Source organism: Aristolochia californica, unplaced genomic scaffold, assembly GCF_029961685.1.
Source record: "Aristolochia californica isolate CCGP_79_NKW_82.1479 unplaced genomic scaffold, dmAriCali1.0.hap1 SCAF_15, whole genome shotgun sequence".
NCBI lineage: Eukaryota > Viridiplantae > Streptophyta > Magnoliopsida > Piperales > Aristolochiaceae > Aristolochia > Aristolochia californica.
In genome coordinates, this window is record NW_027181826.1 from 1,892,875 (window position 1) to 1,920,750 (window position 27,876).

General features: G+C 37.5%; 4 protein-coding genes across 4 annotated transcripts; 2 read left to right on the plus strand and 2 right to left on the minus strand.

Annotated features, from left to right (window-relative positions):
• Positions 1-331: 331 nt before the first annotated feature.
• LOC137952200 (uncharacterized protein At4g38062) lies at positions 332-5,477 on the minus strand. The gene is made up of 2 exons (XM_068799274.1): positions 5,413-5,477; positions 332-4,478 (listed from the first exon to the last, which is right to left on the minus strand). Exon 2 carries the CDS (start codon positions 4,325-4,327, stop codon positions 542-544), a length of 3,786 nt encoding a protein of 1,261 aa, XP_068655375.1. The 5' UTR covers positions 4,328-4,478; positions 5,413-5,477; the 3' UTR covers positions 332-541.
• A 2,465-nt stretch (positions 5,478-7,942) lies between these two features.
• Positions 7,943-21,406, plus strand: LOC137951058 (kinesin-like protein KIN-4C). Its single transcript, XM_068797617.1, has 27 exons — positions 7,943-8,099; positions 8,276-8,482; positions 8,855-9,001; positions 9,116-9,268; positions 9,586-9,836; positions 9,945-10,126; positions 10,209-10,330; positions 10,904-10,940; positions 11,104-11,195; positions 11,335-11,448; positions 11,537-11,650; positions 12,376-12,462; positions 12,554-12,719; positions 13,004-13,104; positions 14,479-14,577; positions 14,653-14,766; positions 14,851-14,967; positions 15,055-15,135; positions 15,292-15,363; positions 15,475-15,597; positions 15,736-15,821; positions 17,222-17,293; positions 17,386-17,613; positions 17,728-17,869; positions 19,163-19,261; positions 19,373-19,957; positions 20,555-21,406. Exons 2-27 carry the CDS (start codon positions 8,324-8,326, stop codon positions 20,882-20,884), a joined length of 3,873 nt encoding a protein of 1,290 aa, XP_068653718.1. The 5' UTR covers positions 7,943-8,099; positions 8,276-8,323; the 3' UTR covers positions 20,885-21,406.
• Positions 21,407-21,860: 454 nt separating this feature from the next.
• On the minus strand, positions 21,861-24,015 carry LOC137952284 (uncharacterized). The gene is made up of 6 exons (XM_068799403.1): positions 23,492-24,015; positions 23,296-23,391; positions 22,914-22,954; positions 22,440-22,557; positions 22,261-22,341; positions 21,861-22,173 (listed from the first exon to the last, which is right to left on the minus strand). The coding sequence occupies exons 1-6, from the start codon at positions 23,675-23,677 to the stop codon at positions 22,117-22,119; spliced, it is 579 nt and encodes a 192-aa protein (XP_068655504.1). The 5' UTR covers positions 23,678-24,015; the 3' UTR covers positions 21,861-22,116.
• A 96-nt stretch (positions 24,016-24,111) lies between these two features.
• On the plus strand, positions 24,112-27,773 carry LOC137951907 (beta-ureidopropionase). The gene is made up of 6 exons (XM_068798887.1): positions 24,112-24,388; positions 24,958-25,065; positions 26,268-26,456; positions 26,541-26,768; positions 26,860-27,084; positions 27,241-27,773. Exons 1-6 carry the CDS (start codon positions 24,260-24,262, stop codon positions 27,604-27,606), a joined length of 1,245 nt encoding a protein of 414 aa, XP_068654988.1. The 5' UTR covers positions 24,112-24,259; the 3' UTR covers positions 27,607-27,773.
• Positions 27,774-27,876: the final 103 nt, after the last annotated feature.

Below are 27,876 nucleotides of genomic sequence, written 5' to 3' on the forward strand. Positions count from 1 at the left end.
AATGAGTTATCTGACCAAATAAAGTAATTGAGATCATGCAAAAGGACTAGGCTGAATATTATAATCAAGCAATTTGCTTCTTAAAAAGAATCAATTTGCTCTATCATTTACATGATTGTCATCTTGACTTCAGAGCACGTGTCAACGATGTTTGATGTTGTATATAATTTGTTTAACCAGGGAAGTAAACTTGTAGTTGGATGTGGCTCACTATATTGAAGCCTTAAATATTCAAAAGCTTGCTGAAACTGTTTTAATAAAACTACATACAACACAGGCTGCAGCCTTCTCTGAAACAAAACTACTCTTGGAAGCTTGTCACATAGTTCTCACAAGTTTTACTTAAAAACCTTTTTAGGCAGGAGAACAAAAGGAAGTTTTCCATAACGCATTCAGCAAAACATATATTTCCATGCATAGAGAATCAGTCTCAAATTCTCTATGGTACATCCTCTTTACATTGTACATTGGAACAGAGTTTCTTGTGGTTGAAAAAATTCCAACAATAAACATAATGTGACAAATGTCAAATATCTCTTGTCTAAGCATTTAGGTCTTTCAGTGGTGCTCTTCTGCCTATAAATCTCTCCTCTTTTATTCTTGGAGGTGGTAGAATGTTCTGATCATTGTTATTTTCACTGAACATCTCATCCTCTTTCATATATTCCTCAAATTCTTCCTCTATTCCAGCACTGAGTGCAAGCATTTTGAGGCTTCCTATCAGTTCTGCATCTTTGCCTAATACTTCCTCCATCTTATCAGAAAAGGATTTCGCCTCACTCAAGAGTTCATCTTTTTCTGAAGACAATTTCATGTTAATTTCAAACAATCCTTTTATTTCAGTTCTAAGTTCCTCAGCGAGGCTCTCCAATGTTCTAATTTTGTCCTTAAGCTGTTCTTTAGCTCTGTCTTTTGTCAGAATTTTCATCTTCAACTCATCTTCCAATTTCTCTTTCAACTCTAATTTTTGTTTCTGGCCTCTGTTTTCTTCCTCTAGTTCCATAATCAGGACTTCCAAGTACTGAACTTGAATCTCAGATAGAATATTAGCCACTAAAATCTTCTCCAAGGTGTTGTACAGGGAATCAATTTCAGATTGTTTCTCTGCAACTGAATTTACTGCAGCATTGACAGAATTTGTAAATTCTTGCTGCAAAAGCTCAAGCTTCAATTGGAGATCATTTATTTTCTTATCTTTGTGTTCAACAATCTGCTTAAGTGCCTGTTTTTCTTGACTAGATGCTTGTGAAATCTTGCCAGCAGAAAAAACAGCTGCTTCTGTTTCTCTTGTTATAGATTCTTGTTCAAGGAACTCAACCTCTTGACGGAGACTGTCCAACTGTCTATGTTTTTCATCTATAATTTGGGAAAAACTATTTTTTGCTTCCACCAAGGCTTTTTCACTCTTGATCTTGGAAAGATTGGCAGCTTCCATCTCTTCCAAGATCGCTTCGTTTTTCTCCCAACAGGCCTTCAACTCACTTTCAACACTCTTTTTTGAAACCTCCAATTGCTCAGCAACTGTTTTCAATCTTAATATTTCAGATTCCATTGCATTTTCTCTCAATTCTCTCTCTGCTAAGTCAGAATTTGCTTTGTCTAAAGCATCAGATACTTTTGTCAGATTATCAGTAATAGCTCTCTCCTTCTGAGCAGTCTTTTCTTTTAGATCATTTTGACACTTGTATGATTCTTCTAGCCTTTCATTGCAACTTTGGATTTGGGAAAAACTATTTTTTGCTTCCACCAAGGCTTTTTCACTCTTGATCTTGGAAAGATTGGCAGCTTCTATCTCTTCCAAGATCGCTTCGTTTTTCTCCCAACAGGCCTTCAACTCACTTTCAACACTCTTCTTTGAAACCTCCAATTGCTCAGCAACTGTTTTCAATCTTAATATTTCAGATTCCATTGCATTTTCTCTCAATTCTCTCTCTGCTAAGTCAGAATTTGCTTTGTCTAAAGCATCAGATACTTTTGTCAGATTATCAGTAATAGCTCTCTCCTTCTGAGCAGTCTTTTCTTTTAGATCATTTTGACACTTGTATGATTCTTCTAGCCTTTCATTGCAACTTTGGATTTGGGAAAAACTATTTTTTGCTTCCACCAAGGCTTTTTCACTCTTGATCTTGGAAAGATTGGCAGCTTCTATCTCTTCCAAGATCGCTTCTTTTTTCTCCCAACAGGCCTTCAACTCACTTTCAACACTCTTCTTTGAAACCTCCAATTGCTCAGCAACTGTTTTCAATCTTAATATTTCAGATTCCATTGCATTTTCTCTCAATTCTCTCTCTGCTAAGTCAGCATTTGCTTTGTCTAAAGCATCAGATACTTTTGTCAGATTATCAGTAATAGCTCTCTCCTTCTGAGCAGCCTTTTCTTTTAGATCATTTTGACACTTGTATGATTCTTCTAGCCTTTCTTTGCAACTTTGGATTTGGGAAAAACTATTATTTGCTTCCACCAAGGCTTTTTCACTCTTGATCTTGGAAAGATTGGCAGCTTCTATCTCTTCCAAGATCGCTTCGTTTTTCTCCCAACAGGCCTTCAACTCGCTTTCAACACTCTTCTTTGAAACCTCCAATTGCTCAGCAACTGTTTTCAATCTTAATATTTCAGATTCCATTGCATTTTCTCTCAATTCTCTCTCTGCTAAGTCAGAATTTGCTTTGTCTAAAGCATCAGATACTTTTGTCAGATTATCAGTAATAGCTCTCTCCTTCTGAGCAGTCTTTTCTTTTAGATCATTTTGACACTTGTATGATTCTTCTAGCCTTTCTTTGCAACTTTGGAATTCTTTCTGTATTAGAAGATTCAGCTGCTCGGTAAACTCATACTTCTCCGCTAATAAAGCTACCAACTTATGTCCTTTCTCAATCTCTGCTTCAGCTTCAACTAAATTATTGACCTTCTGCTCCAACTGTTCTGTCAAAAGGATAATCTGTTCTTTTGCCATCCCAAGACATTGTTCCATATCCATCAGTGAACTGTGACTTTTCACTGGTGACATCGGAAGTTCTGACTTTAGTACCAAGAGGGTCATGGAAATTTCTTCATTTTGTATCTTTAGTTGCTCTAGTGAAGAGTAGCAACCTTCTAATTCTGTGCGCAATTCCTTGATCTGCCTATCTCTCAAGCTTAATTGAAACTGAGATGCATGCAACTCTTTCTCTATTGTTTCTATTTGAGTATTCAATTCGGCTTCTTTTGCTTTGAGCACAACAGAACAATTTTTATGCACCTGCTCTAATCCTCTGAATTTTTGGTGAAGTTTTGATAGAGAGGTAGAGGAACCTGCTCGGCTGATCTGAGCTTCTCGGAGTTCCTTTAGGGATTCCTTTAAATCCTGATTATCTTGCTCAAGGTGCAACTGTTTGTACTCCATCTCCTTCAGAAGGATCTTTGTTGCAGCCAAAGAGTTCCTCAGGGATGCAACTTCTTCATCTCTTCTTTGAGTCAAGCTTTCTAAAGCTGACTTTGTATCTTTATACTCTTCAGCAACAGACTCGCACTGCCTTTTTGATTCAATCAATTGAATTTCAAGCAGTTTCTTTTGACTTTGTTCATGAGCCAGGGCTTGGTTGCATAGTCCCAACTGGGACTGAACAGCTTCCAGAACCCTAGATAGGCTTTCTAATTTTGTCAGCAGTGTAGAGATCTCTTCAAGCAACAATGATTTCTCTGATTCCCAGGTACTCCTACTGGCCTCAAATTGTTGATTCAGCTTCTCATATGCTTGTTCAAGATGTTGAAACTGTTCATTTTTCCACTTGAGCTTATCCTCTAGTTTCCTGTTTTCCTCCTCAAATTCCTGTAGCAAACTGTCTCTACGTCTGAGTTCCTCAGGTGCCTTGGATCTCTGCTCTGCATCCAAACGCTTCTTCTCTGAAGCAGATACAAGTCCTTTCAGGCCTTCAACCTCTACCTTATACTTGATGATCTTCGTCTCCTGATCATCAAGTTTGGCATTTGCTTCATCCAAGGCAGATAAGAGTTCCTTATTTTCACTTTCCAGTTTCTGAACCTTCTCACTGAAGCCTGTCCGAAGCTGGTCTTGTGTGGAAGTCAAATGTTTCAGAACTGATTCTTTTTCGTGAAGTCTGTGTTTAAGATCTTCCTTTGTTTGTGTAGCCAGGTATAGTTCTTCATTCTTTTTGTTCAATTCTAGAGCCTGCTTCTCGATTTCCAATTTGGCTTCTTGGAGCTTAATGAGTTGTTCATTATGAGATTTCATTAAGCTCTCAGATAGTTCTGCTTTAACTTTGTAATTTTCTTTGAGCCTTTCCAGTTCAGCTCTTTTTTCATCTAGTTCTTTGCAGATTTCATCCATCTCCGATGCTTCTTATATGAATCTAATCAACGATTTGCTGGCACATCAGAACGGAAGATTAGATAAGAGATCAAAGCAACATCCTACAAGAAGTTGGCTTTAAGGAAGTAGGTGAGGGAGACAGGGAGCCTTTTCTATGCCGCCACCAAATCTGATAGCAAAATCAGGAGGAAAAGAGAGTCTATTATAATGCAGCTGTTCAAAGACAATCTCATCAAATTTCAATGTAGCATGATAATCAACATGAACAATCGAAAGGCTAGATCAGACCGTAGTCTGTCTTATAATTTCATAGAAACAGCATTGCGGATAGCATTTGGAATGTTGTAAAAGCAATTACAACCTAATTCTATGACTATAATTTTTTTTGTTTTGAAAAAAATGCTGAAAATTCTATCTTGTAGCTGTTGAGGATACAACTATCTTTAACAATGATGAGAAGCAGCATGAGAAGTCAAGAACTTAACGAAACAACTATCCATTCCGGAGGTCATTTGAGTTCTCGATTTAAAAAAAAAAAAGTGTCACCAAGGAGCATTGTTACCGTTTGACGAATTTTTTCAAAACAAGAACAGTACTAAAGGGGAGAATGCATCTTGAGATCCAAACACTAACAGGCTGTGACTTGGGGAAAATCGAGTCCCGTGTGCGAAGTTGCGATAATGTCCTAAAACTCGGAACAAATTAAATATAGATGGAAAAAGAACGTCATAGAGGACGAAGGGTAAGCACCTCGAAGAAAATATTGACCAATGAAATCAAGAAAAAATTTCTAAGGACAGAGAAATCATTGGAAGATGGACAAAGAAATCGGGAGAAAGAGGAGGGCAGAATGAGATTCTCCAACCTAAACTGCATGAGAGAATAAGAAGGCTCGTTTCGTTCAGAAGCTACATTAACGAAAAACATAAATAATTTACAAATAAATGGAAAAACAAGAGTAATACCTTCGGGACTCACGGACGAACGCTCCCACTTTCAGATGTCATAACAGAGTAAACAGAAAGCCCAGAAGACACGAGGAAACTACTCGCATTGGAGAAAAGAAAAATGGAAAAATTTGCAAAGAGAGAGTATCTTCTCACCTGAGATCTCTCCTGGCCTGCGTCGACCTACGAACGGATCTTTTTGTTTATTTGACTCGTTGAACATTTGAAACCGGAAAGCGGGCGCAACGAACAGCTGGAAGCTTTGGTTTGGGCGGCGAAAACGCCAGATCCGTTCATTTTGAAATGGAGAACTCGAGCCTCGTGGGACTGTCAGAGACGGGCCACGGCTAAGATCTAACGGCGTTAGGTTACTTTTTATTACTCCGTCTTACAGCTTTTGTAGTGTTCCCACTCGCCGAGTCAACTCGTAACTCAGCATAGTTGAATCAAACGAGAAGTAAAAAATTTGGGATTCGACCCTTATGTTCTGGCTGAGTTTCTTTTGACTCGCCTCGAGTCTGGCCACGGGACTCATAAATCTCGAGTCAGGTTCAAGTCCAAGTTGGAAAAACCACTATCTGCCACTATTCCTACTCGGACCCAAACTCAAAAACCCACTCAGACACCTGAAAACTCGAGTCGGAGTTTTGGTTTATTATATTTAACGAGTCTTATTTTAAGTTTAAACTAGAACCAAGGTCACGTAAAAATTGAATTAAGCTAAACTTTTTCTCAAACCAAGGTCGAATAGTGTGGGAGCCAGTTTGACTTGGTGCCATTCCTACCCGAGTGGAATCCGGCCATTGAACTCATTAATCCTTATTAAACTTGAAAATTTTCCCTTAAAAAACTCAATTAATGTCAAATGCCATTTTGTTTCCTTGTCATCAAATTCAAATTTGAAAGAGTCCAACGATTAGCTTTTTGTCACCATTAGGCGAGCAACATGCAATTGACCCGACTGAATTGAACAACTTTAAGCTTTCGAACCGGTATTTCTGCCTTTCTTTAATGGCGCCAACACTTTTACAATGGCAAAATGGCACTATTAAGAACAAAGCTTTTCTTTAACAAACATTATGATTGTTGTTCTTTAATGTCAACTTTTTAATTTTCAACACTTTTTGACCACTTCGAATAACACAAGGAAAGGGGTTATGTTATCTTAAATTAATTTTGTTGATACATTAAACTTAGCCATTAGAGGTCCAATTTTAGAGTAAACATTGACTTCACCCCAAAAAACTAGGTTCACATTTCTAATTTCACCCCAAACCCGACTCAAATACGAGACACAAATATAAAATAGGGTTGAGACGGGTTGGGTTTAAATCAAATTTACAAGGACGTGGTTGACGATTCGGGTTTTTTGGATTCAGGTTTCGAGGTCAGGGATTAGTTTGGGTTTTTGTAAACCGCACCCCTATGAAAATTCCAACATAGTATTCAAATACAAGATGAGCAAATTTAGCGAAAGAAAATTTGTATTTTTTTAATTATGTAATTACAGATAACTACGATAATAGCGATGTGTAAGAATATTACAGACAAATTTTTATTTTTAAATTTGTTTTTCTCTTTCTCTCATTTTAATGGTAAAGTTGGTTATCTACTTTTTTGGTTCTTAAATTTAGTTGCATTTGACTACTTCTTGTAAATTTCTTTTGCCCTAGTTTTTAATTTGCCTTCTTTTGTTGACTGAGAATTAGTGCAAATCAATATTGATTGTTTATGAAATAAAAAAAAAGATTTATTATGATTATAAATGTGGGTGGTCAATTGGTCACAATTATTTACATTATATCATGTTTGAAGCTTGGAAATATTAGTACCCTTTAAAGGAATGTGTATTCCACCAAAGTTGTAAATACTTATTTTTATTAATTATACATGTCCAATAAGTATTTAAATTATAAATTTGTTAATACCTTTATACGTATAAAAATTATAAATTATTTGAATATTTTTATTATTTTCTTAATTGTAAAAAGTTTGAAAACAAACTTTGATTTATAATTTTAGCTGCATTCCCTAATTATTTACAAAAATAAGATTAAGAACTAATTTTTAATAATATAATTAACGTAATTTCAATTTGTAACATTGCAATTTTTTTTGTTGTCGAAATTCATATAATCGACCAAAAGAGAAGAAACTTTAAAAACTCTACGGAAAACTAAAATAATTCCCTAATAAACTCAGTTCATCTTTGGACAAATTCGTGTTGACTCGATTGAGTCATGAGTTGAACCAACTAGTCGAATAACCATGGTGAGGTCGATCCCATGACTTGACTGGGTCGACTCAATAGATTTTGAAAGGAGGTGAATCGAGTCAACGGGTTGGATTTCATTTTCTATGGGTCTCTCCTCACTCACCCTGCATCCAACATTTGGACTCAGAAGAAAGAAACTGTGTATTGAGTCGCCAACTCGGTTCCCAAGTCTGAGAGGATTATTAGAACCGGACCGGCAAAATGTATTGGGTCTCTGAAGGCCAGCCTCTGCTCCCTAGATAATGCCTGCTTCTGTGTCGCACATGTCACCCAAACGGGGTTTTTCCCGACCACCCTCGCACGTGACAGATTTTGAATTCGGACGCGGGCGCTTTGTCTTCAATCCAATTAAATCTCCCCCTTTCTCCACCATTCTCCTTCATTACATTTCCCTGTTTTCGGTCCGTGAAAGACACATCCAGCGAATCTCCATCTCCACTACCACCTTGATCCAAGGTCACACGGTTCCATTGTTCCAGAAAGCTTCATTCTTTAGTGTTTCTTCCTCTGTTTGTCAAATCTTACCATTCGCTAGTTCACTGGAAATCCATCCACCTATTCGAAATCGGTTCGTTGTTTTTGTTTGTGTTTTCAGTTGAGCTGCGGCTTGGAAGTTTGTGGATGACGGGTTTTTTTGATCTGTAATGTTCTGGATTTGCTTCTGGGCTCCGAACGCAGCTTTGGGAAGCGTCTTGGTCTTGTGCATCCTTTGAATTGTTGTCTTATTATTTTTCATTTGCTCAGGGGTTTGGAGGTTCTAAGACTCATCAGCTTCTTTCAGAAGCTTAGTTAATGGAGACTACAGATACGAAGGTAGTTACCGGAGGAAACGCTTATGAGAAGGACACTTCACAATGTGTCAAAGTTGCCGTTAATATCCGGCCGTTGATTGCAACGGAGTTACTTGTAGGATGCACTGACTGTGTGACGGTCACGTCAGGGGAACCGCAGGTACGCAGTCGTGGTTTGATTTGGTTGCTTTAATTTTGTGCCTCGTAACTAAGCTTATTGTTTTTTAATTGTGTTCTTTGCATCATTGCCTAGTTTGTGTTTGTTAAGTAGTTTTCCTTACTACTGCGTCCTATTATGAAGCAAGTGAATGTGTTTCCCCACTGCTGATTTGAATTCAACTGAGTTTCTTGTCTGAGAAGGTAAAAATTGGTTTAATTTAGGCATGGCACATTAGCGAATGATAAAGTTTTTCTGTCTCAGGATCAAATTCTAAAACTCATTCTGCAGTTTTCTGTTTGGTTCGCAGATTGAGAGAGCATTTATTTTATAATTAACAAAGTCTGAGAGAACTGTTTTCATTTGGTTAAACAGGTACAGATCGGTTCTCATGCTTTCACATTCGATCATGTCTTTGGAGGCGGTGGAGCTCCATCTTCTCAAATTTTTGATGATTGTGTTGCTCCATTGGTTGAGTCACTATTCAGCGGATACAATGCCACTGTTCTTGCTTATGGACAGGTCAGATTTGGTTTGGTTAATATAATTAAAATAGTTTCCTCTGGAAAAAAGTTTCAATTTGCACAGTGTTATACAAACTCTGAAGTTTATTTTGTTTTCTTCTTGTTGGTTCAGACTGGTTCAGGCAAGACCTACACGATGGGAACTAATTATACAGCAGATGCAAATAGTTGTGGAATAATACCAAAAGTAATGGATACCATATTTTCAAAAGTAGAAGCATTGAAAGAAAGCACGGAGTTTCTTATTAGAGTGTCATTTATTGAGGTAGTGATTACTTGGCAATTAACCTTGAATCTTGTAGTATGATTTTCTTGTGCCATAACTTGCCCATGTTTGATAGGCGGAAGTACTAATCTTTGATATGTTGCAATACATGATTTATTTGGATCAGACATGCACAACTCACTAAACCCAATGCCCTCCGATGTGTGTGACCTTGCAATCAGTTATATCCTATTCGTGTCGATGATAACATTCCATTCAATAGTGTTTTTTATTCACTTAGTTTTTTTTTTTTTTTGAAAGCGACATTCCATCATGATTTTCTCCCAAACTACTTAAGAATGTTTCTTGGCTCACAGATCTTCAAGGAAGAAGTGTTTGATTTATTAGACCCGACTCCAGTTTGTTCTACTAAAAATGATGGGACTGCTGCTAAAACATCGGCTCTATCAAAAGCTCCTATTCAGATTAGAGAGACAGTCAATGGTGGAATAACCCTTGCAGGCGTCATAGAGGCAGAAGTTAGATCAAAAGAAGAAATGTCCTCATTCTTGGCTCAAGGTTCTCTATCTCGTGCTACTGGGAGTACAAACATGAATAGTCAGTCAAGGTAAACTTAAATTTTTCATTTCTGTTAATATTGCTAATGCTCTTTCTCTCTGCTACATGCAGACGTCTAACTTTCTTTCTTTGTGCTTTATTTTTTATTTTTTTATAGTCGATCACATGCTATTTTTACAATATGTATAGAGCAAAAGAAAATCCCTGACTGCACAAATGCTGTTGGAATCAATGATGAAATTTCTGATGATATTCTTTGTGCAAAGTTTCATTTGGTGGATCTAGCTGGTTCTGAGCGTGCAAAACGGACTGGAGCAGACGGGCTGCGTTTCAAAGAAGGTAAATATGTTTTATTGTCTGTAGAGTTGGTTGATCGGTCTTGGTTTTGGTAGTTACTTTCTAACACAGGGTTTTTATATAGGGATTCATATAAATAAAGGTTTACTCTCTTTGGGTAACGTGATAAGTGCCTTGGGTGATGACAAAAAACGAAAAGGAGGGCATGTTCCATATCGGGATAGCAAGTTAACACGCTTATTGCAGGCAAGAGAATTCTTTTAGTTAGTTTGTCCTCCTTTTGACGTTGTCTGCTTTCTGTTTGTCTTTCCTCAGATTCTTGGAACATGTTTATTTGGTTTCGTATGTGACAGTTCTATAGTAACATATTCCTGTTCTCTAGGCCTTATACACGTGGGGCTCAAACATCATGTGGTGTTTCAGCACCCATTCTTCCCATGAAATCAAACAGCTATTAGGTCGTTCCTATTCATTGCTTTCCTGCCATATGCCCATTCTGCAGGAAATCAAATAGATGGTCCTCATTAAAAAACCTGCATTCATTTTTATAGAAAATTATAAATATGTCGTTTCTCATTAATTTGCAAAGAACTCAATCGGCCTTTGCCTACTTTCTTTTAGTACACAGTCCAACTGTTGCTTTGAATCATGTTATTCTGCGAGTTTCTTATATGGTCTCAAAAATTCTTGCCATATGGAGGAGTAATTAATGCTTCTTTTGAAGAAATATGCTTTAGCAATGCTTCCTTTGAAGAATGCCTTTACTTTTTTTGAATATTTCAATGTTGTTTGACAAAAAAATTTCGTTTTGCTTTTCAGGATTCGCTTGGTGGTAACAGTAAAACAGTTATGATAGGTTAGTTTACATTGTTATCATTTATATAGTTTTTTAGGTAAACCAGGGCTAAGCTGGGCCAGAAGGCTAGTTGCAATTCAGTTGCCTAAACGCATCTGAAGTCTGTTCTGTGGCTTATCTTCTATTGGTATTTAGAAATGACTCCTTTTTTCCTTTTGCATAGCTTGTGTCAGTCCTGCAGATACAAATGCCGAGGAAACACTTAATACTTTGAAGTATGCAAATCGTGCTCGCAACATTCAGAATAAGGCTATTGTATGTTGGTCAATCGAATGGGATAATCACTCTCTCTCTCTCCCTCTCTCTCTCTCTCTCTCTCTTTCTCTCTCTCCTTCTCTCTCTCCTTCGCTCTTATCAACAATGAGATGGTCTAAATGCACCAATTTACATGTAGATAAATCGGGATCCAATGGCTGCCCAGATGCAGAAGATGAGGAGTCAGCTTGAGCAGTTGCAAGCTGAGCTCCTCTTCTTCCATGGTGAAGGGGCGCCATCAGAGGAGCTTCAGGTAACTCTGATTCAAGATGTCCGGTTATTGGTTGTTAAATAAATTGATGTTTCAATATATTGTTTTTTTTTCTTTTTTCCTGGTGTAGATTCTTCGACACAGAATTTCAACCCTTGAAGCAAGTAATGCAGACCTATGCAAGGAGCTTCAAGAGAGTCAAAGCGCTTGTGACCGTTTGGCTCAATGTGCATTGGATGCCCAGGTATACACAATTTGTTAGCAGAGATAGCTGCAAATCTTGTTGCTAAGGAGGTACAATTAGAAAACATATATGATAAAAGGTGTATTAAAGAAAAAATATAATCATGAGTTAACTGTTTTAACAAATAAAGTGATTAAATATTTACTAATTTTTCATATTGTAGAGTTTTAAAGTATTAGGTGTTCATCAAGGAATATTTGGAGGTGGTTTGTGCAAGTTTTTTTGTTTCTTTGTGAAAGGCAAAGAGGCAAAGGAAGGGGGAAAGCCCCTTAAAAAACAAGAAGAAAAAAGAAAACAAGGAAACAAATCTTACAGAGAAACAAAGAGAACTAATAAGAAATATAGTTTGGATGATATTATGATCTATGGAATGCTAAGGTACATAATTAGAAGTTTAAAAGCTGATTGGGTGTTCATAGAGAGATTATCTTGGATCATATGAGATTATCCTGGTGTTTGTATGGGAGAGGACTTCTTTATTTTATTCTTGAGCAATTTTCACCAACCAGTGGCAATTCCAACCACAGAAAAATTCTGTTAAGTTTAGCTGTTGGTATACCACTGATTTCTTTCTCAAAAAAGGTACTCTTCAACTTCCTGGACATACAGTTTTGTAAAAATGAATTCAAGTGAAAATGAAAAACTGTTTTGACTATTTTAAAGTCTATCTTCTCCTTGATATACTCAATGCCCCTGTTCACCTTGCTGTTACACCAACTAAACAGGTTGAGAAAGACAAGTTGATCATGAAAATTCAATCAGCTAAAATGGGAAAGTCCTGGGAGGAGATTGATGACATGGATGGAAATCAGGTTTGCAGTTTGTCTTTTACTATCTTTGCCATTCGCTTGTGCTGATATTGATATGAGTTGGTCTCATTCTTATTTTTTACATGCTTCACAGAACACTGATTTAGTGAGAAATTATGTTGCAAAGATTCAAGAGCTAGAAGGGGAATTGTACAGGCTTCAAAACTTTAGTAACTCCAGCAAGAATAGCTTAATTGGTTGCCTTGAATTGGAGGATGATGGGCTCCACTCCGAAGAGGCATTTTGCCCTAGCCTCAATGGTATGAGATTAAAGGGTTATCAAATTTTTGATAAGATGATTCCTGGAGCTGACTGAATTAATAGGAAATTTCTGGTAGATATGATATACTTATGTTTCGTTCCTTTAAATACAAAACATGTGAAATTTTGGGGCCACATATTTTATGGTTGTTATACTTAATCTTTGTAGTTCGTGTGTGTAAGATATTTCAACTTGGAAGATTTAATTGTGTTTTAGTTACTTTTTCTTACATTTGACTGGTTTTCACTTCAACTGTGGTGTCATGTTTGAATCTGCTTACAGATGAGCTTGATGAGGCTGAAAAGGAAAGGGAACATTCCTCCATCCAAGATATATTAGATCAGGAGCTCCAAGAATTGGACAAACGACTTGAGCAGAAGGAGGTAATGATTGTATGGCTGAAGCTTTTTATCTTACTTTGGAGTCCTATAATGGAAATTTCACCTTACTGCCTTGTGTCAGCATATCATTGCTTCACTTGTTATGTTTAGGTTCCCTCCAAATTATGGATGAACAAGGAAACATGTACTTCATTATTAACCCTAGTATGCATTTAAGAAGCATGCCAGGTGGTTTAAGAGATTATTTTTTATCAATGATTTTTGCAGTGAAACCTACTAACAATTAATTTCACTTTTGTGCCTATTCCTGTTGTATTACTTGTTAGAGCACTGTCTTTAGAAAAGCTTAAGTTCTGTCATCAATTCATGTGGATCCTTGAAGGCAAGCAACCACAAAAATAAGTTTTGTACCTGTCTCTTAGATTTGAATCCTCAGGTGCATGTGCCTTGTTGTATTATTTGTTTGTATCAATCCATCTGAAAGTTCTATAGAGAAAATACATTTGTACACATTTTACTGTAGGAGTGCTTCATGCACTCGTGTCAATTTGATTAAACTATTCTATTATTTTATGATCTGAAATTTTTTTCAGCTGAATAATGAATGGAAATAGGCTACCGTACATCAGTGCGTTGACTCTTTATTTTTTTTGTCATGCTTATATTAGTCAATTTGTTGATTGCATGTCTGCAGTGCTACAATTCCCAACCTGTGCTGGTTTCTTTTCTATTTTTCACTTTTTTGAACGAATTGTTTCAAAAATTTCTCTCGCCTAAAGCTTCTTACCGAGATTTCTTCTCTTATCATCATGCTAAAGAACATTGCTCATCAATTTCTTTTTAATGGTAACAAAAAAAAAATTGGAAATAGATGTTGTTGTGTAGGATAAAGTCCTACATTGAGAAATATGAAGAAATGTTAATGGGTTATAAGGTTAAGCAATAGGCCTCCTATGTTGCTAGTTATTTTGTATGGAATCATGCATAATCCAACAGTGGTATCAGATCAAGTTGTGAGGGTGGGCTGAGACCCAGTTTGTGCTTCCTAAGATATCTGTGTTGCAGGCTCCATGAGGCGGGGGTCTGTGTGTTGTGTACTCCATTGGGAGTTTATGCCCACATCTTAGGCCCGTTATATGTAAACGTGGATGTGAGGGGAAGTGTTGAGTGGGAAAAAAATTCACATTTGAGAAGTGTGAATTTTTTTTAATAAGTTATAAGGTTGATCAATAGGCCTCTTAAATGACTAGTCATTTTGGGATAGATTTGGGTTTAATCCAACAAATGTTATGATTATTGTCTAGTAAGTGAAGATAAAAAAAATTCACTGCACATGATCTTAGTTCATCCATTTGTGCCTTATGAAAATATTATCTTTATGCCTTTTTCTTATAGTTTCCATTCTGCTTATTGAAGGCTGAAATGAAAAGATTCTCAAAGGTTGATACCTCAGTGCTCAAGCAACACTATGAGAAGAAATTATTGGAGTTAGAACAGGAAAAGAAAGCTTTGCAGGTAATTGTGCTACCTTAAAGTGGTTTTCATTGTCTCCCATCTTACGTGATTTCTTACATTCTTTATATATTGCAGAAAGAGATTGAGGAGCTGCGTCTTAATCTTGCAAATATTTCATCTTCCTCTGATGATGGTGCTCAAAAGTTAAAAGAACAATACCTTCAGAAGCTGAATGGCCTTGAATCTCAGGTCGGTCAGGAGTGACATTATCTTGGTAGAGGATATGTGGTACACACATAGAAGTTAAATGAATCTTTCATTTTTTCTTGCTAGGTGTCAGAGTTGAAGAGGAAGCAAGATGCACAATCACAACTCTTGAGGCAAAAACAGAAAAGTGATGATGCAGCAAAAAAGCTACAGGATTCAATCCAAAGAATAAAGGCTCAAAAGGTGGTCCCTCCTTGCCAGATGAAAGTTTGAGTAGTAACTGAATTAGGTGATGGTTTCCTTCATTTCATTGCTGGCATTAATGTGTAGGTTCAGCTGCAACATAAGATCAAGCAGGAATCTGAGCAGTTTAGGATGTGGAAGGTTTCAAGAGAAAAGGAGGTTCTTCAGGTAGAGACAGGGATCGTGGGAGTTTCTTTAACAGTGCATCCAATCAAAGGATAATTTGAGGGTTAATAAAAATTAATTATTATTATTATTTTCTGTTATTGTCGGTCAAACTGATAGCTGACCGTAATGAACATCTCAATCTTTCCGCATTATCAGCTTAGGAAGGAGGGGAGGAGAAATGAATATGAGATGCATAAACTGTTGGCTCTGAATCAGAGGCAAAAGATGGTAAAGATCCTTATGACTAATAAGCCAATATGTTCTCCTCAATGCTGGAAAAATAATCCACTACAGTTCTTTGATGATCGAGACTAACAGTCTCTTGTTTTTAACTTATAGGTTTTGCAACGGAAGTCTGAGGAAGCTGCTATGGCTACTAAAAGACTCAAAGAGCTTCTAGAAGCACGGAAGGCATCTCCACGGGAGATAGGTGGTGGAAATGGAAGTCGTCCTAGCATTCAGGTGCTTGAGAATTCTATCTGAATTATTTGTTTATAATTCTACCACTTTAACTTATGTAATTAATTGCTGTTGTATTCTGATATTTGCCGCAAACTATTTTATAAATACTGTTTTCATTTTCTTTTCTGTGGTGGAAAGGCATTGATGCAGGCAATTGAACATGAGTTGGAAGTTATAGTTCGAGTGCAAGAAGTTCGGTCAAAGTATGAGAGGCAGATGGAAGAGTAAGGCACAACAATTGTTCAATTAATTAAGTGATTATTATTTGTGCCTGTGGTTCAAAAAGAAAAATTGTGTAGCTTATCAAATGACATCAACAAACTTAAAAAGTTAATCATTAAGAGTTTGTATATTTAAAATTCTAATTCTGCCTATTCCTAAGCAGAAAGAGCTTGAGAAAGATGTGCTTGAGAATAGGATGGGCATGGGTCGGTTTTCAAGGGGAACCTGACCTGACCCGAAAACCTGGGGAAGGGTTTCCTTGAACCCGATCCACAGGGTTTTATACCTATAATGCCCTTTAGAAAATATATGAATAACATATATTTTAATGATACAATAATGTAAGTTTCTTAGGGATATTTAAGGAAAAAAATGTTTTAAAGCATTTTTCACTTGAAAGATAATACCCTATGGCTTAAATAAAAAGATTTTGATGTTGTGGGGTTTTAATGGTATTTTTTTATAGTTTTTATAGGTTTATAAATTTTTTAATGGGATCTTATGCGGGTGAATGGGGTGGGGTAGGGCAGAGATGAGCCAAGGATGGGCCGGGGATTGATGGGGGATGCGGGGTTGGAGACGGGTTTGAAGGATATGGGAACGGAGTGGGGATGGGTTGATTTCTCAACCCTGTTTAGGTTTTTTTGGGTTCAGGTTTTGGTGTTGGGTTTGGTTTTGAGAACCCATCCCTGACCCGACCTGTGCCCACCCCTACTTAAGGAGTATAGTGAAGAGTCTGAGAAGTCTTATACTTAAACGAAGCATCTATAGAAGTTGCATCATATAGGAGAGAAGGTTGCCTAGCAGGGGGAAAGGAGCTTGAGTTAGGAAAAAGTCCAACATACTTCTTTTAATTAGTCAGATGTACAGAAGCTAGTTTTTCTGTGTTGGAAGGGTGACTTCGTCTGTTGGTTGTCTTATGGTTGTAGAATTTGTGTCTAGCTTTATATTATCATGCTTACCAGCACAAAGATATTTATAGGTTGGACAAGGTCATAATTGTTTGACTGTAGTTATCACACTGAAGAGTGATGTCTGTTGTCATTTTATAGAAAGAGTTAGGTCTTAGATTTCGAGGTCAAATTAGTATTTCATGGTTTTTCTTTCAATAAAATTGTTCTCTTTGTTTGAAATTCTTTCTAGTTTGGTAGTTTTCAAAACCGTTGGCTATGATTATAGCAATTTTGTGTGGATTAGAAACTATTTAAAGTGCATATCTACTGGCTCTTTGTTTGACCTGGAGATTGGAAGTGCACAATTAATCTCTAGGAATTTTCTATTTTCACACTTTTTTCTGCTTAGGTCACTGTTTTAAGTAGTGTTAGACACATATTATTTTTTTGTGCTCCCACCTTCAGTTTACCATCGTACATTCAACTTTAATACATGATTTTGTTAACAGGAGGACTGCTATGGCTAAGGAAGTTGCTAAACTGAAAGAAGAATCTGAAATGCTTAAGCAGAAAGCAGTAGGGTGAGTTCAGTTGCTTTTATGCATATATGCATGCATACATTTTCCTGTAGTACATTTGTACCCTACATTTGAATGTAATCTACATTCTGCAGGGACTGGCCTTCAGCAATGTCCCCCGGTGCTAGAAATTCGAGAATATTTGCCCTAGAAAACATGCTGGCTACTTCCTCTAGCACCCTTGTTGCCATGGCATCACAACTATCTGAAGCTGAAGAGAGGGAGAGATTATTTAGTGGTAAAGGTCGTTGGAATCATGTCCGTTCCCTTGCTGAAGCAAAGAATCTTATGAATTATTTGTTCAACCTGGCGTCCTCTTCAAAGTATGAAGTCTGCCCTAAAACTATCTATCTATTAAAAATCAGAATGCCAATGAGCGGTTATTTAACTATTGATTACTGAGGGCTGTTTGCAATTATTTTATGTGACTCGATCAGATGCCAGTTGCGGGATAGAGAATTGGACTGCCGAGAAAAGGATTCGATTGTAAAAGAGCAGAAGGAGAAGGTGGTCAAACTAAGTAGTATGTTACGCCAGTTGGAAGCAAAGATGGCAGAAATGCACCAGCAGAAGTTGTTGGTTAGTCTATCTGATCACTTTCTGTTGATTAATCATGTTTGCTCGTCAATCGTTACCTCTTTGAAGTGTGGTATAAGCAAAAATATTAATGTTTACAACACATCTTAGATCTCCTTTCTGATTTACCAGGATCATGTGTGATATATGATGTGTATTATATTCAGTCCATGCTGCTTAATACCATTTTCTTGGGAATATAATTTAGTATTGGCAATTTTATGCTTATTAGATGATTAAGGCTGGATTATCACAAGCACCTTCTGCACTATGATTTTTATTGCCGAAATTATTAGCTTCCTGTCTTAATTTTTTTTGGTTCTAGCGTCCACTGAAATCATTTATTTCCTATGACGTTTACATGTTGACTATGTGGTACAGTATTTACCAGAATAGGAAACAGGAACGGAAGCAGAGCAAGAAACAGAATGGAAATGCGGTGAACAGATTTATAGGAAATGGAACACTAAGAAATGATGATAAATGTTTGAGAATTGACTTTGAAACAAACAAGAAACAAACAAGAAACGTTTAGTAACTTGTAAGAAACAAAGAATTGAACGAGACTTTATTGTAGGTTCTACCAAAAATGAGATATTAGAAAAGTAATTAATGCCAACTCTCACTGACAACCATCCTTGAATAAAATAAAAAATAATTATTTTAATGTATTTTATTTAATTAATTGCATTAGTTGCCCAAAACACTTGATTTGTAATTTTGAACATCATTCCTTGAGAAAACATGTATCGTAGAGAACTTTTTAAGAACTTTCCAATTAAATTCTTAGGAGTTTTTGTGTTTTCATAACAAGTTTCAGAAATGTTTTCAAAACCTTTTCTTTTAGTTTCTAAAATGTTTTTCATTAAGTTCTAGAGAGTTTTGTTTTTGGTTACCGAGATAAATACCCATGAAAACAAGTTACACAAGTGTGGAAAGAGTTTCTGGTAACTATGTTCAGCACTCATGCTATTGCAGTTTTATATATTATTTTTTTATTTTGTTGAGATTGCTATATTCATTACTACGCTTGTGCTTGGAAGTTGGTAAAGTAGTCTGAAATGGAGGTGTCTAAAAATTATCGAATGGCATAGCAAGTAAGCAGAGAAGTGTTATCCAGTAAGGTCATTTCCATCAACAAGTACAACCATTTTTTGCAGCTTAGAAAACAACATTCCAAATTTCTATCTTGTACGATTTACCTGCAAATCCGGAATATTTGGCATGACTACAAGAGATTGTGTGAAAAAAACTAAGACTTACCACTCATGCTTCTTTGGTACCTCTTTGTAACAGAATGTAAATGTAAAGAAAACTGCACTGGAAACTGATGCCACACCTGGTGCTCAAAACTCAAACAATGGGGACGAAGGGCACAACTATGATCTCCGGAAGGTTCTCGTTTTATATCTATTTATTTATTTACGATGGTGAATATATCCATCTATTTATGTATTTTAATGAGATTTGCATTTACTCATTTCAATTCTATCCACTTGGCAATAGTTTCCACGAAGTTCTCAAATCTTCTGGACGGGCTTAGAAGATATGGACACATCAGAATCGGAACAGTCTTACCACTCTGACATAGCATCTGATTCAGAATGGGAAAAATCTGAACTAAAACAACCCAAAAGGCAGCCAAAGAAGGATTTAAAGCCTGGTCCTCATCAGACAGCGCCACTCACACTGGAAGAGGTTGAGAACACATCCGATGAAGCAGTTTGCCCTCCTCGGGTCACAAAATTTGCATCCGAGGTGTGTTGCTCTTGTAGCAAGCAATCTAAATGCAAAACCACCAAATGTGCATGCCGTTGTGCCGGCACCTCATGTGGGGACACTTGCGGATGTATGTCCGCTAAATGTGCCAACAGGTTAGAGGACTTTATCAAGTTAGAAGGAGAGGAGTCACCGCAGGGTGAGATAACTGAAGGTGATGGGGACATTGTGGAATCAGATTTAGATAGCAGCAAGGAACTTGCTACTCACGGTGCTATGCTGCTTCAGAGTGCGTTTGGACAGAAGCCTGTTGAGGTAACAGAAGGCAATGGTCCAAAGAGAAAACCACTATCAGATATTGGAAACAAAATTGTACGTTCTCTCACTTTCTCTCCCTCTCTCTGGTTCTCTCTCTGGGGTTTTGGTGTAAACAAACATGCAAGTAAGATAGTTAACACCGACTGGGCACCTAAAGGAGGTGAGACAAATGTTTGTCAATGACTAGGAGTATGACTAGTACAGAGGAACCTATGTCTGAGTTGGAGTGTGGTAGGATGTATGCTGTATCTGGGCTGGGATTGCTTTTGTTTTTGCGTTCAGAAGTGTCAGTGCAAACACTGACAATCTGATGCTGCTTCTTTTTTTGTAAATCTAATCTGATTCTTCAGATATTTCTTTCCTTTTAAGCAAAGTTTTCTTTGTCATATCTCCTATGCTCATATTAATTTTTGTTCCTAGACTTCCAACATGGGTCAGTTGATATACTACTAAATATGATGGGGATCTTACTGGGAGGCCACAGTGTTCATACATATTAAGCTCTTATAATAGATGGCCATTTCGGAAATTTTGAAAGTTGTCTGACCACTCAACAGCTAAATTAATAATTCTTCAAGTTTGTTATATTTGCCATCAATGATAATGATTATGAACATTTTGGGTCCTTAATCTATGGAAATGATGCTGCAGGTCAATTCAGGGGCACCACAGCAGCAAAACCAGAGAAAGAAGTGGGGAAAGAAATCACTAGTTCAGATTATTCAGAACACAACACCAGCTTCTGCTAAGTCAGAAGATATCGCTGAAGCTCAGAAGACCACAAATGAAACAGTACCAATAGACATTCCATTGAAATTACCACGTGCTATGGCCTCAGTGACCATAAATAGCAGTCCCTTGAGAGAGAGGAATACAAATACTATTGCAGGTGAAGCCTTTGACAGCAAAGATGTCGGTCCCACTGCAAGAAGCCCTCCCCAGCAATTTAGAGGATTGGAGAAGGAAAACAGTAGGAACTGATTATTTCAAGAAATTGAGAATGGCTTCTCCTTGCATCGTGTACTAACAGTTCTTTTTCTTCCCTCATGATCTCAGGAAGGAAATTATATGACACTTAACTGATTAGAATTCCATGGATAGGGTCAACTGGGAAAACAACATGCTTTCCCATGGCCTGTCTTCACTTCCTTGTTCAATGAAAGTGGTGATGTTGTGTAATCATTAATCTTGTACAAGTGGCATCTGCATATTTGGTTAATCCAAAGTATTGTATCATGCTTCTTTTCAATTTTAATTACAGTCAAGTTTATTGGTTCTGTTCTGTTTTCCAGTTGTAAAACATTTAGTATCTTAAGTTATTTTTGTAGCCCTTCAAAGCTACTGAGAATGTGTCACTCAGAACAGTGCATAATATAATATGTACAATTTTAACCTGAAAGGAGGCAGTTGTTGTACAGCTGCCTTGGAAGGGTTAATCGAGGGTTTTGACGTGACAAAAGAAAAAACCTTGGAGCTCAGTTATATTTTAATGTAAGTGTTTAGTTGAGGTTGTCTTACTCTTTGAATTTCTCTTCTGCTCACTAAACAGTGTTCTCAAGCCTGGATATTTGGTTACATGTTGTCTTCCCAAAGATTGATGTTGGAAGCCTGATTTCTCAATTAAGTTACAAAATTAAGCAGAGAAAGAAAAAGGATCCAAGCTCCAACATGAGAAAAACAGTGTTAAAACTAGCAAATAAAAGCTGATAAAATTGAGAGATGCAAGTTCTAACAAAAAACATCAGTAACATGGCCAGATCAAGATACCTGTACAGGCTGCAATTATGAGTTGTGGCAACTGGTATGCGACTGATAAGAGAAGAAATCAAGTCAAGAGAGTCTCTCTTTCTGTATTGTCCTATTTCTAGAATTCTAAAGTTTTCGAAATTAAATAGTTGTTAGCTTTGAAAGTGAAACATGGGGAGGCGATTTCCTCTTTTCTCCTGTTACTGCCACAGCTTCCAAACAATGAATATAATGTGGTGTGTACTCCAATACTTTTCTTTAATTCTTGGTGCTACCAAATGTAGCTTTGAGAGTTTTGAATTTGATTATTTACAAGAAGGGTATGCACATACTGGTCAGCACCTAATTTTGTAAAACATGATAACTCAAGCGGTCAATGGCAAGTACATGAAATACTTTGGGTCTATTTACAGAAACTCCTTTTCCATCTGCCTAGCCAATTCACTTGCTAAGCACAAAAGAGACTCTTAAGCTTGCTCTGCTATTAACAATGCCTCAAGTTCCTGTCTTCGGCGCTCCAATTCCTGCAGTTATTTTGTAACTCAAAACAATTCAAATATGAAAAAGGGAAAGATGAGAAAACTAGACCTTGAAGAAATAATATTGGTTACCTCCAAATCCTTGGCTGCTTGTTCTCTTGTTATTTCTTTTTGCATCCTGGCACGCTTGAGGCAACCCATGCACAACACTCCCTGAAAATTTGTCTTTCATTTAATTCAAGTCTACTCACAAATAGTTACCATTCAATGTAACTACACCCTAGAAGCTTTTGAAGACATGTTGATCTTACAGAAATAACATAAATCAGACCACAAGCAAGAAGCAAGTAGCTCGCCAACTCCTGCAGGAAAGTGATACCTCTAGATTCTCCTTTAAAATCAGGGAAAGCTCTTGTCATCACAGCTACACTGAACAAAAACAATTAGGCTCTCCATTATCAATTCAAATCTGAAAACTATGTAAACCATGAAATATCCTTGTTAGGTGGGAAACTCAGTTCATGCTTTTCCAAAAGTTCAATGGCTGTGTATAATATAATAAGCTAGGTCATTATCTTACCCAACTGAGTGGTGCCTTTGCATACTAGGAATTAAGATTAAAGTTAAGATGGTTAAAGTTCAAAACTAAAACCTGATTTCAGGTTAATTCAGTGTGGGTTTTTTGGGATATATCTCTTTCTGGAGACTTAATCTGGCATTACTGTCGATAAAAACTTAAAAAGAGTACTTCCAGTGTCAGGGACCATATGAGAGAAGGCACATACAATATCTGCAGCATCCCCCTTGCAACCCAATATTCCAACACCTACATGATTAATAATTAATCAACACACCTCACTAAAAGATCAAAAACAGAAACTTAAAAGTGACATGATCAGGAGAAGACACAACTAGGAATGATAACATAAAGCAGGACAAAAACTAACCATGATCGTATCTCAAATATACACACAAGGTACTAAAACTGGTATTAACTTCGGCAGAGGAAAAGCAACTAGTGACAAAATCGAAATGTAACAAATGGAGAGGCGCTCATGTTACATCGAATTATTCGCAATTTGTATCTGCAGATCCCGTTCTAACAATGACATCAAATAAGAAACACTTTGAATCATGGACTAAAACAAAAAAAAAAAAAAAACTCACACTCCAAAATTTCAGTATGATCGCCCACTCCGTCTCTGCAGCTGCCAAGAATAACGCAATCACCACCGCATAGCATCGGAAGATTCCACCAAATATCTAACAAATCCGGACCTCAAAATTAGCCTATATAGAAAGACAGAAGAGATAAAAGACTAAAATAAAATATTCTAAAACGTAGCGGGCGGCAGTCATTTACGTCAGATCCGTTCTTGAAAGATCTAACCGCAGCCATAGCATTAACAACACCACAAAGAACTGCAGTTGCACCAGTCAACAACCTAAAGCACCTGCAAACCACCAAGAAAGGGTCTCTCCTCGTCCTAACCCTCGCCGAAGGAGAGTCGCTCCTTTGAGACGTCGAGGGTTCTGTATTACGAGGCATTGGAGAACTATTGGGATTTTTGAAAGCTACTTCGGACTATGGGAAACAAATTTGGTGATATTCGGGCTTATAAAGCTACCTATTGAAGCTTACAACTGGATTGAAAAACTGAATTGATTATTTTACGTTCTTCTTTTCTGTCTGAAGCTTTTTTCGTAAAGTAGCTTGGGAACTGTTGAACTGGAGCGGGAGCGAAGTCGCCAAGGGATAAAATCTTGGGCCCCCTGTCGAAAGAGCGGGATTCCTCAGCTATCTTTCAATGAAGTCGTTAAACGTGCCACCTCCTCTTCTCCGCCGCCTTCTTTCGTGTCGGAACTCTGCAATGGACCAACTCGGTGTTTCGGTCCGGAACCGAGTACTACCCTTTCGGTTCGGCTCGTTCGGCGAACCAAGGCCGGGGACAGCGCAGATGACCGAGGATGCGTAGACAACTGTCTCAGTCTGATGGATACCTCGATATCTCTCTGACTCTGATAATCACTCCCTCGAGGACTCTCGCAGAAGATTCCGCTTCAAAATGTCTATATACTAATATACGACTACAAGAAATTTATTCTTTTTCTAAGCTAATTAGTTCCTCTGATGGCGGGCGATCGAAACGAGAACGGGGCTGTGGAGGAGGAAGGTGGAAATGCAAGAGATGGATCGATTCAGGGATTTGAGTCGTTGTATCGGTTACTCGGTGCTTCTCTTAAGCCGGAGACTTTTCAGGTAATTTACTTGCTGCCGTGGTGGAATCTCTATGTTTTGGTATTTTTTAAAGTGACAGGCCGGCCTTGTTGTTCTGGTTTCTGAACTTCTGGTTCAGCGTGTCCTGGACCTCCTGGTAGAGGGATTTGTTGATTTCGGATATATATGAAGTATGAATAAAGTTTTCGTTTGAATAAGTTTGAAGAATAGTTTTGAGTGTTTAAAGAAGCTAATCGCTTCTAGTGAACTGTAATTCAGTGTGAACGAGAAGCATAATGATTCAAGACATAGTTCTTTGATTGCCTGTGGAAAGACTAAATAGTCCTGTTCTGAAATTGTTTTATCTAATTTTTTATTTGTTCTAAACATATTGTCTTTAAGCTTTGCAACCTGTAAGAGGGAATATGTATACTTTGTTATACTTTTTGGAGAATTTACAATGACAAAATGCTGATGGTTGTACGCGAGGTTGTGCCAAAATCATCACTTGATTGAAAAGCTTGAGTAGCTGCTGTTAAATGTCAATTTTTAAGGTTTCTGTAGGCTTTTCATTATAAAATTTTCTGTTGCTTATAACGTTAGTTCTGCAGGAAGTAAGCCGCTTGCTTCTGGGGCTGAACTGTGCGAAATCTCTTAGTTCCATTCCGTTACCACAGCCAGCAACTGCCCTATCTTCCCAGCATGATTTTGATTTGCAAGTATGCTTCCAACTCCTCTTAAAAGTCTTCCACTTGCACTTATTTTGCTCAACAATCAGATATGACATATGAGATTTATGACCTGTTACTCTTGCTGTATCATATTTTGCTGGACGACAAATAGAGAGTTCAATTGTGTGTCAACTTTTCTTTTTTTCCAAGGTTGGGTGTGTTATGACTTGTGAGGTATTCCATTGAGCGAAAGCGATGGGTGTAGTTTAAATATGGAACTCAAAAAAAAACAAAGGATGGTTGCATTTGGCTCACGCTGATCTTCTTCCGATGGAGAATTGACCTATGTGTTTTAAGACATTGATATGGTTCGGGTAGACACACTTCCTCTTTTCATATCAAGAGAGAGGTATTACTAAAGAAAAAAAATTAATATTATAATATTTTATTTTAAGTTAACTCCTGTAAAGCTTTGATTCTCTGTTCTGTCTCAGAGGTTTATCAGTTTATTCATGAGAGGAGGGAAACAGCAAATATAGAAGACCAAATGGGATGTATCACCAAGATGGGGAGCTCTCTATTATGTTTGTTGGTTCCATTTCTCTCTTCTAGGCATTATTTTACCTTCTATTTCGGTAAATTGTTGACCCCTTATGATTCAAAACAGACTATTGACTGAAACCAGTATCTGTGAAGTGACTGAGAGATACAAAGTGATAAGGCTGCTCGCTATCCAGGCTACATGGCGGAGAATATTAAACTAAAATATGTTGTTAATGGAATAATCTGGTAGGTTAAAAGCACATGAATAAATATGCTGGCTTTGGATAGGAGAAACCTTTTCCAGAGATGCAATATCTGAAGAACCTCGTCCTGTGGTAGCCTGCTGGGCTGTCTCGTTTATCCAATGGTCCAAGCATGGACTGAGCATTTGGCTTAATGCCAGGGGTATGTGGTGTGTCTAAAGTATCCAATGTAATCAACATACCAAAAGAACCAGTAGAAACAAGTTACCTTCATCGGCTAAGCTTACTTTTGTTCTGTAGTTTGTTTGTTTTACTATTCTGTTTTAATGAAATCTACACAGGATACAGCATTCAAAAAAAAAAAAAAAAATCTATACTTGATTCCATTCCTAGGATTTATTATTATTATTATTATTTCTGTACATGCCGCTGAACACATTGGTGAGCTGTATACATGACAATAGCCATGGGATTTACCTGATTTTTATCTGTAAATCTTAACAGGCCTTCTGCTTTGAGGCCAGTAAAGAATCACTGAGGGAGCTTCGAGTAGTTCGGGTTGGTCTCATCCAAAACTCAATTGATCTTCCCACTACGGCACCCTTTCTGGACCAGAAAAGAGCCATCATGCAGAAAGTAAAACCCATGATTGATGCTGCAGGTGCTTCTGGTGTCAACATTTTGTGCTTACAGGTGGCACTATATGGATTTAGAAATGCATTTCCTTTTTGGCTGATTAATTCATCTTGATTTATAACGACTTAAATGTGCATATAGGAGGCCTGGACGATGCCGTTTGCTTTCTGTACTCGTGAGAAGAGTTGGTGTGAATTTGCAGAGCCCATAGATGGTGAGACAACCCAATTTCTTCAGAATCTTGCGCGCAAATATAACATGGTTATTGTGAGCCCAATCCTTGAAAGGGATCTGAATCATGGAGAAACTATTTGGAACACTGCAATTATTATTGGAAATCATGGTAATATAATTGGCAAGCATCGTAAGGTATATGGTTGTAAGTAAATTATTTTGTTTCCTTGTTTTGTTTCTCTGCACAGCAGTTATGACCAGTGGATAAAATGAATTCTCCTACCAGAATCACATTCCTAGAGTAGGGGACTTCAACGAGAGCACATACTATATGGAGGGAAACACTGGACATCCTGTGTTCGAAACTGCTTATGGAAAAATTGCTGTAAATATTTGTTATGGGAGGCATCACCCATTGAATTGGTTGGCTTTTGGGTTAAATGGTGCTGAAATAGTCTTCAACCCTTCTGCTACTGTTGGAGAGCTTAGTGAGCCAATGTGGCCTATTGAGGTACTCTATGCTTCTTATGCCCCTTCACCTTCACATATGCATAGACACTCAACTATGCAGACTTGTTGTTTTTGTTTCACTTCTGCATTATGGCTGTGGAAATGGTTGTTTAGTTTCTCACCGAAAAATATTTGTTACTTGATGGGACAAACACAGGCTCGTAATGCTGCAATTGCCAACAGCTATTTTGTGGGATCCATCAATCGTGTGGGCACTGAGAGCTTCCCCAATCCATTTACTTCAGGCGATGGAAAGCCTCAACACACAGATTTCGGGCACTTTTACGGGTCGAGCTATTTTTCTGCTCCTGATGCCTCCTCCTCACCGTCACTCTCTCGATACAGAGACGGGTTAATTATATCAGACATGGATCTCAATCTCTGCAGGCAGCTCAAAGATAAATGGGGATTCCGTATGACTGCACGATATGAATTATATGCAGAACTGCTCTCTGAATATCTGAAGCCAGATTTCAAGCCTCAAGTTGTTGTGGATCCTTGTTTGCAGAAGACAGCTTCCTGAGATGTAAGAAATATTCCTTTCTGCTAATAAACAACTGTGTTTAGTCCATGCAGTTGCAAGTGCCAATAATTGTCACCAAATACACCTCTGTCCAGAAGGGAAGTATTGTTTGATGGATCAGAACTAAAAATTAATGAATAGATTGTGTTTTTTTCTTTTTTTCATAACAGCTGGAGTCTCTGCCTTAATGTTGGGTTTACAAACACAAAAGGTGGCCAATCTTACATATTGCTGCTACCTTTGGTTTATATTTGCTTGCACACAATTAGC